The sequence below is a fragment of the Cheilinus undulatus genome, linkage group 11, assembly GCF_018320785.1.
Source record: "Cheilinus undulatus linkage group 11, ASM1832078v1, whole genome shotgun sequence".
Taxonomy (NCBI): Eukaryota; Metazoa; Chordata; class Actinopteri; order Labriformes; family Labridae; genus Cheilinus; species Cheilinus undulatus.
Window position 1 is genome coordinate 22,424,559 of NC_054875.1, and position 13,825 is coordinate 22,438,383.

At 40.8% G+C, this 13,825-nt stretch overlaps 1 protein-coding gene across 1 annotated transcript; it reads left to right on the plus strand.

The window, feature by feature from the left end:
• Window positions 1–1,797: 1,797 nt before the first annotated feature.
• On the plus strand, window positions 1,798–12,513 carry spsb1 (splA/ryanodine receptor domain and SOCS box containing 1). The gene is made up of 3 exons (XM_041799912.1): window positions 1,798–1,969; window positions 8,497–9,385; window positions 10,936–12,513. The coding sequence occupies exons 2-3, from the start codon at window positions 8,692–8,694 to the stop codon at window positions 11,061–11,063; spliced, it is 822 nt and encodes a 273-aa protein (XP_041655846.1). The 5' UTR covers window positions 1,798–1,969; window positions 8,497–8,691; the 3' UTR covers window positions 11,064–12,513.
• The last annotated feature ends 1,312 nt before the right edge of the window (window positions 12,514–13,825 follow it).

Here is a 13,825-nt window from a genome sequence, read left to right on the forward strand (position 1 = left end):
GTTAATTGGTGGATCACTGTGTGTTAAAATGTATTTTTGTGGCAGAGGAATGGATATTCCACCAATAGAGAGCATTTTTTATCAGTCTTTTCATTTGTAGATGTTCCATCTGGCCTAGCAGGGGTTCCCAAACTTTCAGGCCAGGACCACCAGAATGACAATGCCAGAAACTGGGGTCTCCAACTGTCCCTTGAGTTGGTAAAAGCATGCAATATTGTGCAGAGCATCATTCACAAACATTTTTGATGATTTTTTTCGCACATTACTTCCATACTAGCATGAGGTCGCATTCACACCAGAGCAGTTTGGTTCACTTAAAAACAAACTCACATTTATTTAAAGGATAGTCCAATTCATTTGAAGTGGCGTGAAAGCTCATACCAACTCTTGTTTGGGCCAAACAAGCAAACTCTGGTCTGCTTAAAAGCTGAGGTCTCGGTTCACTTCCAAACGAACCCTGGTGTGGTTCGTCTGAGGTGTGAAAGCAAAGCAAAGCAGACCAACCTGTGAACCAAAGACAGGAAGTGGCATAAAACATAATGATTGATGGATATATTTGTCATTTAATACGTTTAAATAGATGTCAGTGCTTTGCTGACCATGTAACCATGGTGACACGTTGAGGTCTCGCTCTCATTTTGCCTTGCCTTCTTCTTCAGTACCTATTCATTTGTCTCATGCTAAGGACAACATGTTGGACAGCTTGCTGCCTTGCTGTCTGCTCATAATGCCCCAAAGCAAAATTAGAAATCCCAGCAGAGCATAAATTCATTATAATTTCATTTTTTAAGGGGTTAAAAACAACGGTTTTGATTTCTTCCACATCTCCTGTTCTCCTTCACCGCTCTTTGTTTAGGATGACAGTGCCACGAACATATAACTGCTTGACATTATCCAGACAGTCTGGTTCGTTTGACCGAGTGCAATGTGAGTGCAAACCAAAACATGGGAAAGTGCATCAATGTTGCAATTTACCTGGACTATCAGGTATGAAAACAACCTAAATCTACCTCAGTTAATATGTATATTCAATTTTGGCATACTGTGTGAATTATATCATTTTAAATCATTTTTTAAAATGTCTTTGTTTTTCTGTCTGAGAAATCATCCAGCAACCCCTATTAATGTCCCGCAACCCCTTGGGGGGTACCAACCTCCAACCAGGAACCACTGTATAAAAGTATTACAGTGTGGTGAGTTTGAGTTATGGTGTGCTTCTGAGAGCCTATGAAGTACAGCTGGGGTATTCAGATATTTATATATTGGATTTTGGTGTGTCCATTGGTTCTTTTTTGGTCTGATAAGAGATACTTAAAACACTTTTTCACTCGCAGTTATTACTTATATCTAAATGGGGAAGGGCTTTATATTGGTCTTTGCCAGGGGCCTCCAAATTATTGAAGCTGCCCCGGCAGTAAAAGAAGTAAATTCTGGGTGTTTTCTCAACACCAAAAACTATTTATCTCATTACCTCTGTATAGTGCAGATTTTCTCATAATTAAGTAATTTCTTAAGACGGCCCATGGATAAAAGATCCCCAAGGGTTTTCATACTTTTGCAAAAGAAGTGTTAGTAAGATGTTACTCATATTTGGGGACACGTGTAAGAGTTAATAGTCCGTAGTAAAATGATAAATATGGCTATTACAAATCCTGAGTGTGCCTCCACACCCCAAGCTAAGATGAGGAACTACACCACACAAAGGACATCGTACTATCCGCATTAGCTGCATTACCAACATGAAGCTAACTTCATGTTCCTCGTCAGTAGGGAGGTCCTAATCTAGCATAGCAGCTGGGAGCATTTGACCACGTGACGCGAGAGATGTTAGAGAGCAGCCATCATCATTTCACCTAATTCATGACCAGCCTGAAATGGCAAATGGCAAGACGACAAGGAAATGAAAAAATACGATGGAGTAGTTGAAGACTGAAGCGTCTACCGATTCACTGCCTCATAAAACAAGAAGGTCTGTTTTCTGTTCGCTTTTCATCCCCCCACTCCCCCTGTTTTCTGCTCATATGGTGTCTGCCGAAGCGCTTCTTTCGGTTTCTGTGTTCATCCTTACAACACATTTATGTAATTGATAAGGAAAACTGCCTCCGCGCAAATGTTCCTCTTCTCAACCGCTCGATGTAGACGGGATAACGGGGTGTTTTGTGTTCGCCGTCATCCCTAAGTTATCGTTAGCCGTGTAACGCTGTTGTTTATGCTAACACGGGTTGCCCTGTTTGTTGTGTAACGAACGTTACGAGCGCGGCAGAGCTTAAGGTAAACAATTATTCATCAACGTTAGTAACGCTTGATTCACGCCTGTGGTCGCGTGGACGTTCTCTGAGTGAGGGGCTCTCGGCTAGCTGGCCCGCGGGAGCTTGTTTGAAGATTAGCTAGCATGACAAGCTATTATCGGTTAACATTTCACAAGGCCTGCTTACTCTCATTTTTCGGTTTCACGGATGTTATAAAACGCGTTACAGCGCAACAGACGTTTTTTTTCAGAAGCGTAACATTCGGTGACGTTACCTACCGTCAAATTCTTTTTAAAAAGATACGTTTTCACCTAGGTGGCTGCAGCTACTGATGTTTTTTGTGACCACCTTGTATTGATAAGTAGTTGCTTTTCTCCTATGCTGTTCCCATTTTACTGTTAAGTTTAGGAGCTGTACTATAGTCTATCTTAAGTTGTGTTAATGTAGTGACCATACAGACTTTTAAACTCTTAAATGTGGAAGTACGTCAGCACTGACGCCAAATATTTGGAACACATCTCCCTGTTGTGTACAACATTTCATGGAAGCAAGATACACTTTGACATATTATCTTGGTTCAAACTTGTGTTTTATTTCACCACAAGACCTTGAAACCCCATAGACTGTTTTATTAATATTTGGCGTTACATTTCAACGCTTCAGAGCGTTGTATCCTTACAATGAATGATATTGTCCTGGGTAAACCTCACTAAGCAGGTCAACAAACAGGCTAAGGTTTAAGTTCAGGTGGGCGCAGTCTAAATTGGGCCTTGAAATACAAACAAGTGTTTCCTTGGCTCAGCAAATCCAGCCAGCCCTTCCTCTTGCATTTTAATAAGCTAACCAAACCAACGCAGGGGCCCAGGAACCCCAAACTGGCCCAGGCCAGGATCCCAGCCCAAATATATCCCTCCACAAGCTGCCTTTTCTACTACTAATGGGGCATGTTTGTTTTGAGATCCAAGGTAAATGTGGGAAGACCTTTTATTGTTGTTAGTTTTTTTATGTACTTGTGTGCGTTGTAAAGTGGACCTTTGCCATGGTGAGGGGGAATGGTAAAGTCCTGGCTCCTAAAAGTGTGCAAATTAACATGTTTCACTCTCTCTGAATGCTGGACAGGCATTGAAAAAGAGATTGTTTACATTCAGATGCTGGCCACCCGCTGCTTGCTTTTTCTTCCCCCCTGTTTTCCGATCACTGAAGAGACATGACCCATTTAAATGGTTGTTTACTTGCATTAGAAGAAGAGCCAAAGCACTTCTCAATGAACTCTTGTCTACAATTCAATTAGAGTGGCCTTCCCAGCAGCACAGTTTTCCACATTACACAATGCCCTCTTCAGCCGAGCTGCAACACGGGCAGAAGTTTGAAAACGGAGAGTTGGAACAGTTGGTCACACCTGCGCGCAACTAAAAGTCACACTGTTCTTCAGGTTATTGTTTGTTGTTGTCTAGTTTACATGAAGTTTTGATTAATCACAAGAAGTAAATGTGGCCTCAAGAGGCTGCTATAGCTTGACTCAAGTGCCCTATCACAGCACTTACCTATTGTAATGGAGCAAGTGAGGTAAAGCACTGCAGGTATCCATCAGGCCTTTGTGATCAAGTTTCTGAAAATGTTTCTGCCTCAGTAGAGCTCTGGTCAAGCAGAGCCCCCCCCCAGACATGACACAACATTTTATATTTTTCTAAGCCAGACATTTTATTACTGCTTTCCTGTTGCCCTCTGACTAGACAGGCATATATTAAGAAATGGCTGGATTGTTTCCCCTCATATTTTTGGATTGTGGGAAAAGGAGCTGACTAATATGTCGGGCTCACAGGGCCTGGGATGAACTTATGTCTGGTAAATATTGCTTTAACATTTGTAATCTTTTGGAACCCAGCACTATAAGATGAGTCGCAGTGCCATGCAACCAATCAAGTTGTACTTTACCCTTGTCTTAAGATTTGCTCTTTCTGAATTCTTATGACTTTACTGACAGAGGTTTCTGACAGCTGTCAAAATGTTCTGTTGTAGCAGCTTTATACATGTTTAATATTGGGAGGGGGGGTTAATCAGATTTCAAAGACTGACTCAGAATTTAACAAAAAGCTGAAGATCTATTAACTTCAGGACAACTAATCAAATAAAGTTTGAATGTTTTTCAAGTTGTTTGTGCACTCGCAACCTGAATGAGTCAGTAGATGAAGCACATAAAACAGAGGTTAAACAGACATGGATGATAAACATTAGTAAGAACTCATGATATGAATGTTAGGATCAAGGTAACATGAACTCTTGTATCAGGTATTGTTTGCTAGTTAGTGGATAATAAGTGATCTGTCAGTCAGGTACCTTTACTGTCAGTGCATCAGAAGCTTGGGATTTGTGCGCCTCAAGATGGTTTTGATAGGCAAAGCTGATTGATCCTAAATATTTATGAGGGATGCACAATATTATGTGCAGATGTTATCTTAAAAAGGTAATTATCATATCAGCAAATATGGAATAATCTGATATTTAAAGTTGATATATCAGCTGTATTAGTGAATAAGTTTTAGGCAGGACCAACAGATTTACAGCAGCTTAATTCATTTTCTTTGTTCATCCACATTCGTCAAACTTTTAATCAGTGTTGACAGTGTTTCAAAAGTCAGGTGAAGGTAAATAAGTCATATTCCTAGCACTTTGTTAGTGAAAATACAAGCGTTAACATCTGCATCTATTGGCAAACTATGAGTCGGTTAATGATTAATTTTAATCGGCTAGGCCCAAGTTAACTCAGTCTTTTGGTGTTAAACTGCACTTCTCTAAAATCGTGACCATACAAATTAGATTTGGACTTACTGATAAAGCGAAACACAATCAGATAAGTTGGCTTTTGTTTTTTTATGTGTACAGCAAGTACACAGAAAACGTTAAAAACTTCCGATCAGAATTAATCAAAGTAATGCTTCACAGCACAGTCTTCTCTGTGTCAAAATATCCACAGTTGGGGTGCTGGTGGTCTAGTGTTTTAAGGTGCGCCCCGTGTACGCGGTCGGCCTGGGTTTGAATCCAGCCTGTGGAACTTACCCACATGTCGCTCCCTAGCTCTGTCATCCCTGTTCCCGATTATGTCGACTGTCCTCCTCTGTCAATAAAGCCCCAAAATAAATCTTAAAAAAAGAATATCCGCGGTTGATGGGTGTTTGCTGTCTGTACTCTGGGTTGAAAAAAGGTAATAGAAGTTAACATTTTTTCTGTGCTTTTAATTTTTAATCAGCAATATAAGCAGCCCTTTTCTGGATAGTGCCAGCCTAACATGTAGGGATGTACCAGTGCATCAAAAATCTCAGAGGCTGATTCAATGAACATTCTGTCTGTCACATGCATTATGGGCCAGCCATGGCGGCAAGACATAACCAAGTGTGCATGGGAAAACTACACAAAGTGAGCTTGACAGGCAGCCACTATCATTCACTATCAGTGGAGCCAGTTGGTAAACAAAACTCTTGCCTAAGCCAGTCAGGAGAAGAACAAAAATATATAAAGCCAAGAAAAGCTTTCAGTGTCTGTTCTTCTTTTTCGTAATGAAATGCTGTACAGTTCTGATAAAACTGCCACTGTAACTTAAATCTGAGCTAAGTGCACCACTGGCAGCCATTATTTACTGGCACACAGTACAACTAAAACCGCCCCCAGTAGCTAACGGGAAACTCATGTATGCCAAGGCCATCAGAAGTCTCAAAACATCTTTTAAATCAAGAAAAGCTTTAAATGCAGTTCTTTGCTCCTGTTGTTTAAATAAATGTGGGCAAGTGTGATTAAAAAGTGTCACTATGGCTACACTCCAGCTAATCACTGCTTTGTTTACCAGCTTGCAGTACAGTTAAACCCCGCTCATAGCTACTGCTAGAGTTGTTCCGATTCCGATACCAGTATCGGAAATGCATCCAATACTGGTTAAAATGCAGGTATTGGTGTCAGCCAGTACATGAGTTTATGCATCGTTCAGATACTGTTTGTTTTAGCTTTATATTTTGCTTTATTTAGCCATGCTAAATGTAACCGGAAAGTACTGCATGCACAGACTACCGTTTTTAGAGCAGTGAAGAAGAAGCAAAGGACCCACTGCTGCAAAGAATGGGGGCTGCGTGACAGTTTTTCTCTGAATGTGATCGTAAAATGACCGTTCCAGACCAGTGCTGTCATACACAACAAGAAGTGACACAGTTTATCAAAAGTTAAACAGCTTTTGAACCATGGATTGTTGCCTCTTACTTTTTTTTTCCTCTTGAAGCTAGCTGTTGTGCTATTGAAGCCTTTGAATCCTGTTGGCAGTATTTTTTAGCAAGCCTGGAACTCTTGTGTGACTTTTGTGGACTTAAATGATTAATTCCAAACTAGTTAACAAATATTAAACATCTTTTTTAAAATCCATTTTAATCGAATTGCGATCATTTATTACTGCTAGCTCGATTGGTAACTGGAATGCTAACCGCCATATTGTTTTCCCTTTGTGAGCGCCTGTCGGCCAGTTGCAGGCTGTTCCATCATCACATGATGCTGCCTGAATAGAGCATAATGGAGAGAGAGAATAGAGGGAGCCTGTGATGCAGCCCGCTGTTACTATTGTTTACAGAGATGCTGTACATTAACAGTTCTATTTGTTGAGCCGTGTTCTGAGTCAAATATAGTCTAAATAATTTGCTCGTATACACAGTCAGTCCAGAAAGTTCACACTGATATCAGATCAGTACTATGTATTGGCCCACTGCCCAACACCTTGGTGTCGGAATCATATTGGCAAGGAAAAAATGGTATCTGAAGATTCCTAGCTACTGCCTCGTTCTCCTCAAAGGACTCAGATTGGTCGGTAGATTCTTAGACTGGGCACATGTTTCAAATTGAAGCTTGGCCAGATGGAGCTGGCTGATGACAGACATGAAATCTGGCCAGTTCATCAGCTTTGCATCAGTAAATAATGTGGCATGAGCAGACATCAGTTAGTATTGTGTATTATCGATTTAATGCTGGCATCAAGCACACCTAACTGCTTATTTAGAGAAGAGTTTTGGATCAGGTAGAAATGACCTATAGGACAAACTGTGTTTTTGTGGTCAACTATGAGAGAAAATGTCAGCAGTCGGGGAATCTTACAGCAACAAAAGAAGAAAATATCTGCATCAGCTGTCATGAGTTACTTTTTAGGGACCAAAAATTCAGACAGACAACATGATAAAATATTATTCACGAATCATCAGTCCTCACTTAAATGCATGGTTGTCAATAGCTGCATTTAAACAATATCTGTGTTAGCTGAAGGGTATTAGCAGAATACATAAAACCTGTCTGCTGTAAAAGGTTCAACTTAAGCAGCGTGATTTTTTATTTTTTAAGATTTATTTTTTGGCTTTTTTGTGCCTTTATTAGATAGAGGAGGACAGTGGATAGAGTCAGAAACAGGGTCAAGAGTGGGGGTGAGACATGCAGTAAAGGGCCTCAGGCCGGATTCGAGTCCGGGCCGCCCGTGTACATGGGGAGCGCCTTTAACCACTAGGTCACCTGCTCCCCAGCAGCGTGATTTTACATCTATATTGGCCAGCCTATTCTCTATAGATGGGCCTATCTATTATATACAGCCTGTTCAGTCCAGCGTTAACTATTTTAAGTGACAGAAACTTGTTGGTCTAGTCTTTCCTGGTTGACTCTGCGTTGTAGTGAGCTGGTTGTGAAAATAAACTGCTTCAGACTTTAGATGAACCCCAGATGTTGGTAGAAAATATGTCACGGTTATAGTGAAGTATTAACTACCTTTACTGAGGCCTTTGGATGTGAAGCAATGGTCAGTAGACACATGTTTTTCTCCTGTTGTATAATGCTAAATGTTCTCAGGATTTTTCATTATTAAGGTTTACATCTCAGATTTCTCTGGTCATGGGACTCTGCTGCGTTTATGTTTCATATCCTAAGCATCACGGGAGAACAAAGGCACTTTTGAGGGCAGCCCCACAGCTCTCATTTGTTGTTGTCCACAGATTACTTAAAGGATCGAGTTAGAACATTGAGTGATTTCCCTTTAAATACACTTCCAAATAGAGATGTAATTACAGCAGATGTACCATTTGGTGCCATGATAAAAGGGGATTTGACAGTGTGTCCTCTGTTTGGCTTGCAGCTCTTCTTTTGGATCTGCTCTTAATATTTCTTGTTCATAGTTACTGAATTTGGTTGGAAAGTCCTTGTTTGTCTTACAGGCTCTCATCTCTTCTTATCTTTCCAGGAAGGTTTCAACCAACACCTTGACCAACTGTGGCTGTCTGGGTTAGCTGCTAGGAAGACAAGCTTGCTTCCTGGACTTCAGAAGCACTGTGGAGGAGAGGGTCTCAGGCTGATCTCTCCCCCCGTGAGTCTTTAAGGAGGGGGGGGAGAGGAGGAGGAGGAGGAGGACGAAGGAGCTGCGATAACCACCCAGAGCATGGGGCAAAAAGTCCCAGGTGGCATAAAAACCATCGACATGCGGGATCCGGCATTCAGCCCCCTGAAGCTGGAGCTACAGGCCCTTAGTCACACCAAACCGTCTCGACTGGACCTGCTGCTGGACATGCCACCTGCCGGCCTGGACGTTCAGGTGCAACACTCGTGGAACAACGACGACCGCTCGCTCAACATCTTCGTCAAGGATGATAACAAGCTGGTGTTTCACAGACACCCCGTGGCGCAGAGCACAGACGCCATCCGGGGCCGTGTGGGCTACACGAGGGGACTGCACGTGTGGGAGATCAGCTGGGCTATGCGTCAGAGGGGCACACACGCTGTGGTCGGAGTGGCTACAAGTGACGCACCGCTGCACTCGGTGGGCTACACAGCTTTGGTGGGGAGCAACGCTGAGTCGTGGGGCTGGGACCTGTGCAGGAGTAAACTCTACCACGACAGCAAGAATCATCCAGGGAAAAGCTACCCAGCCTTCCTCGAGCCAGATGACACATTCATCATCCCAGACTCCCTCTTAGTGGTCTTGGACATGGATGAGGGGACTCTGGGTTACATAGTGGATGGACATTATTTAGGGGTGGCGTTTAGAGGACTTAAAGGCAGGAAGCTGTACCCTGTAGTGAGCGCTGTGTGGGGACACTGTGAGATACGAATCCGGTACATAAATGGACTTGATCGTAAGTGCACGCTTTTAGTGTTTTACAGTTTTTATTTGGTCTTTTTTCATGAGAGAGGATATTTATCCATTCGTGAAAATATCCACTCTTTTAAAACTGGTGACAGCATTCTGCAGTAAAACAAAAAAGGTGTGACAGGTCAGGGTTTGTCCAAGTAGGGCAGTTTACTGCAGGCAGGGCTCAAGCATTACTGTCTCTGACGCACATCTGTGTGGCTGCTTCTCTGGCTATTATGTAAAGCAGTACAAGGGATAATATGACACTTATAATCTCATCAAGCTGTCAGAATCATACATGTTTAACTACATCACTTTATTTCATATGAGGAATCAGATCACTGTGTCTTCATCTTTGAAAGACGATGTTGTCTGTTAAAGCTTTTATTGCATTTTTGCAGAGGGTTTATCACTTTGAAAACATCCAGTGGTTCATATTTTTTTATGAACAAATCAACAAGCTGCTTAGTTTTCCCCACTGAAAAACATAAAGCAGGCTGTAATTGGATTAATGCCAATTATTCCATGGCAAAAGGGTCATGAGCTTTAAATGAGGAGACAAAGATGCTTATCTAAACATGCTGTACTACCCACATGTCCCAAATGCTCTGTGCTCATTAGATTTTTATGCTCAGCTCAGATTTCTCGACCTAGTTTAGGCCTGTGGAAGAGGAGCACTAAAAATGCATTAATATGCTTCAAAGCCAGATTTAATTTGTTTTTATTTTCCTCTTTATGATGGTGATAGAAGGAGGAGAAATAGTTAATTTGGCTCATTGTTGAGGGCTGTTTGTCTCGCTATGTGTACAGTGTTTGTTGTCTGTAGGATCGTGTATGAAGGGATGGCAGTGTAGCAGAGAGTGGCTGCCAGTGGAAGTCACTAACACACTTCATTCTCTGTTTGGCTCTGTTTTTTTGGTCTAAATAAAGAACTAACAGTAAATACCCATAGAGACGGATACTAAAAAAATGTAATGCTGGAGAATAACTGATGTAGATGCTGAAAACTGAATGGACCAAAGTTTAGCGCCCAAAATGTTGCCTTTGCCGTGGGTTTGAATGCAATTTTTAAGTTTGATCTTTTCAGTCAGAATGAGAGATCTTTTCATCTGACTTTAACTACCTCTGGGGGTTATTATTTAATTATTATTATTATTATTTATTGTTATTATTTCAGGCTTGATTACTCATCAGTTGTGGCTTTCTTCTTGAATATCCCTCCACTAATAAGACCTGCACATACCAAAGAAAAGTTGTTATATTCACTTTTTTTTTACCTAATTTTGAACACAAAGCAGCAGGTAAACTTTTTGCAAGCATTTAAGATTGGTCGTTTTGTGTTGTGTCGTAATTATCAGTAGCGATAAAGTCGTATTATTCATGCCATTGTCGGTAGCTGCTCCTTTGGCTTTTTTAGCAGATAGTGTTTATGTTGTACACTTTTTTCTTAGATTTTTTTATTACACCATGACCCTTCTGAAAATAGATCAATCTGTTGCTAAAACATGAAACGGGCTCTTCCTCACCCCTCTACCTCTTTTTTTCTCCCCCCAGCTGAACCTCTCTCTCTGATGGACCTGTGTCGACGCTCTGTGAGGGTGGCATTAGGAAGAGACCGTTTGAGTGAAATCCATAAATTGCCTCTGCCTGTCTCACTCAAGAACTATCTACTCTACCAATGACGGCGCTGATGATCACACACTCTCACACACACACTCAGCACACCTCCGTCTCTTTCTCATGTCTCTCTGGGATCCTTCTTGGGTTGAACCCGTTCGACAACATTGCTCAAGCCTCTGGGACTGACTCAGCCTTCAACAAGTATGCTTCTCTGTCAGCGTTTCTTATCCTGTTTTTATGACTCTTTGCAATTGTACTCTAACTTTATGAAATCAGGAATCACTGAGCACTATGCACATGCTGATCCAGACGATGTCCTGACAGCCACCATGTTGGTGTACCTCCGGTTTGTAACTAATGTGGCACATGTGTGTGGTCAGCATCTCTGCAGTGTTAGCTCCACATGTAACAATCATGAATTTCTATCTTGTAGCCTTTTAAAATTTAAATGTTCTGGTTGTGCTTTAAATGAAATGAATTGTGATAGTAATGAAACTTTGAATGTTGGTGCAGAAGTCCACTGCCAATATCTCACCACTAGGTGGCAGCACATACACACATCAAGCTTAACGTCCTCTGAAAGTGGGAAGTATGTTCATGCCTTGTTACTTTTAAAAAGTGCTGCTTTTTAAAAGAAGAAATGTTCTAAAATTGATTTTGATACATGACATAAAGAGATGCTGACCACTGCGTAGTGAGCCTGGAGTGTGGTGTGGATGAATGCACTGTGAGGGAGCTGGAGAGCGGCTCCTGACCAATCGCTGCACTGTCAGGTTTCACTGCTGTATGGAAGTGTGCTTACTTTCAAGGCATCGGACAGGAACATCATCAGCAGAAACTTTAATGCGAGGATAATGTCACTGTGATTATTTGTAGCATGCATCTGCAGGAAATCTTTCTCAATACAATTACAAAGTCTTTTTTTAATCTTTTCTGTCATTCCTGGTTTTTGTAGTGAAGTAGTTTTCAACCATATGCTGTCAGGGCCCATGAGTGCAGATTTTTTCCTTCACAACCAGTTCCTTCATCACCTGATTTCACTGCTTTTCACATCTTCGGCCAGAGAATGGAAACTAACCAGTGAAACTGTCAGTTTTTGAATTATAAGCTGCTACTTTTGGGTCTTACTGGCACATAACTGAGAACCATTGATGTAGTGTTTGTGTTTTAAGAAATGTAAAAGGGGTTCAGGTTATGATGGTGGGAGAAAATGTTTCTTAATCAGCAAACTTCCGATCGAAGACACAACGACAACAGTAGAGACAATCCACAAAGTGCTGCACAAATGTAATGAAAGAAGTTGATTGCCAACATATTGTCGAATGCCATATCATAGACCTGTTGACTCTAGTGTTTTTAAATGTGCAGACATAGCCCTTATTCAGCACCAGATAGGCTGATAGGGGCTCACTGTGCCACACCTTTTCTTTTCCTTGCTTGCAGATTCAATTTTATTTGTACTCCTTGATGTAGATTTGTTTCTAAGTATCTATTAAAGTTTATTTCAAAGTATTGAATTTTTTATTGTGTTTTGTACTGTTGTCAGCAGTGAAATGTTATGGTTTGGAAATGCTCCAGTGTTGTTTTTTAAGGCTACTATGAAAACGTGAAAGTCCTGTAATTAAGGCAGTTTCAGACTTTTGATTGTACAACAGCAGATGTTTATTTGTACACTATTGTAGGCTTGTTACCATAATTTAAGATAAGTACATAATTTGATTTTGTCTCAGTCTAGGAAAACTAAATCCCTACAGGCACGTACCTTTCTGTGTTTATCTGGCAGCAGTAAACATGCTGGTATGATATCTAAGATTGCACCTGTTCACTTTTATGATGGCTTGCTTGTCCCCATCAGACCAGGAAAATTCAAATTTGCAGACAATCCCATTTAGACGCATTTTGTAGTCTTTCAAACATGAATAGGACACAAGATCCAACATGTTTAGTGTTGCCTTGAATGTCATCGCAAATGTGAAAAATCTTTAACCCCAGTTAAGAGAGTAAATATTTAATGAAACAGAGATAGAATAATGTCAAATGTAACAATAAGGTGTATAAGGTCTTGCTGAAAATAATAACGGGGTCTCATCATGACCTAAAGAGTACCTGGAACTTTTAGCCCAGTCATTTCTTTTGAAGAACTGAATAGTTCCTGTGGCTCACTGTTGTCTTTTCCACCAGGGTCAAAAGTCACAGGAAGATTATGCAAATCAGGCATCCTGATAAAGCCAGGTTCCATGAAGTCAGAGTAAGTCAGTGTTATTATGCACGATCAGATCTTTATTTATAAAGGTATAGATGCTGATGATTGAATATTAAACAGACCAAATGTAATGGTTGTTTTTTTTTTTTTTTTTTTTTTCAGAAATGATTGGTGGTTTTTTAGTGATTTGCACCTTTTTTGTTTAACTTCTTTTGGATGTATTGTAATGACGGGGCAGGGAGCAGTCTTTATTATCTCAATCAAGCAATCAATCAAATTTATTTACAAAGCACATTTAAAACAGCAACAGCTGACCAAAGTGCTGTACAAGACAGAGAGTCACACAGAAAAGTCAAGATGCTCACACGTAAATCTAAAAACAGTGACGAGAATTGTTACAATGAAGAAACAAAAAAAATTAATTAAAAAAATAGAGAAAGAGAAAAAAATAAACTGTTGGAGCTATGTTAAATATTAAGACCAGGTCACTGGGCTTTGGACTCAAAGCCAAACTGTTAAATATTATAATCTTACCAAATGTCTGTGTAGGCCTTGAGTCATCCAGGCTATCTAAAGCTTCTTCAACTAAATGGGGAGACTGGACCTGCTAAAATGTGTTCA

Coding starts and splice junctions, on each gene's coding strand:
- spsb1 (XM_041799912.1), top strand. CDS start 8,692: ATGGGGCAAAAAGTCCCAGGTGGCATAAAAACCATCGACATGCGGGAT. Junction 9,386..10,935: donor GTACATAAATGGACTTGATC/GTAAGTGCACGC, acceptor TTCTCCCCCCAG/CTGAACCTCTCTCTCTGATG.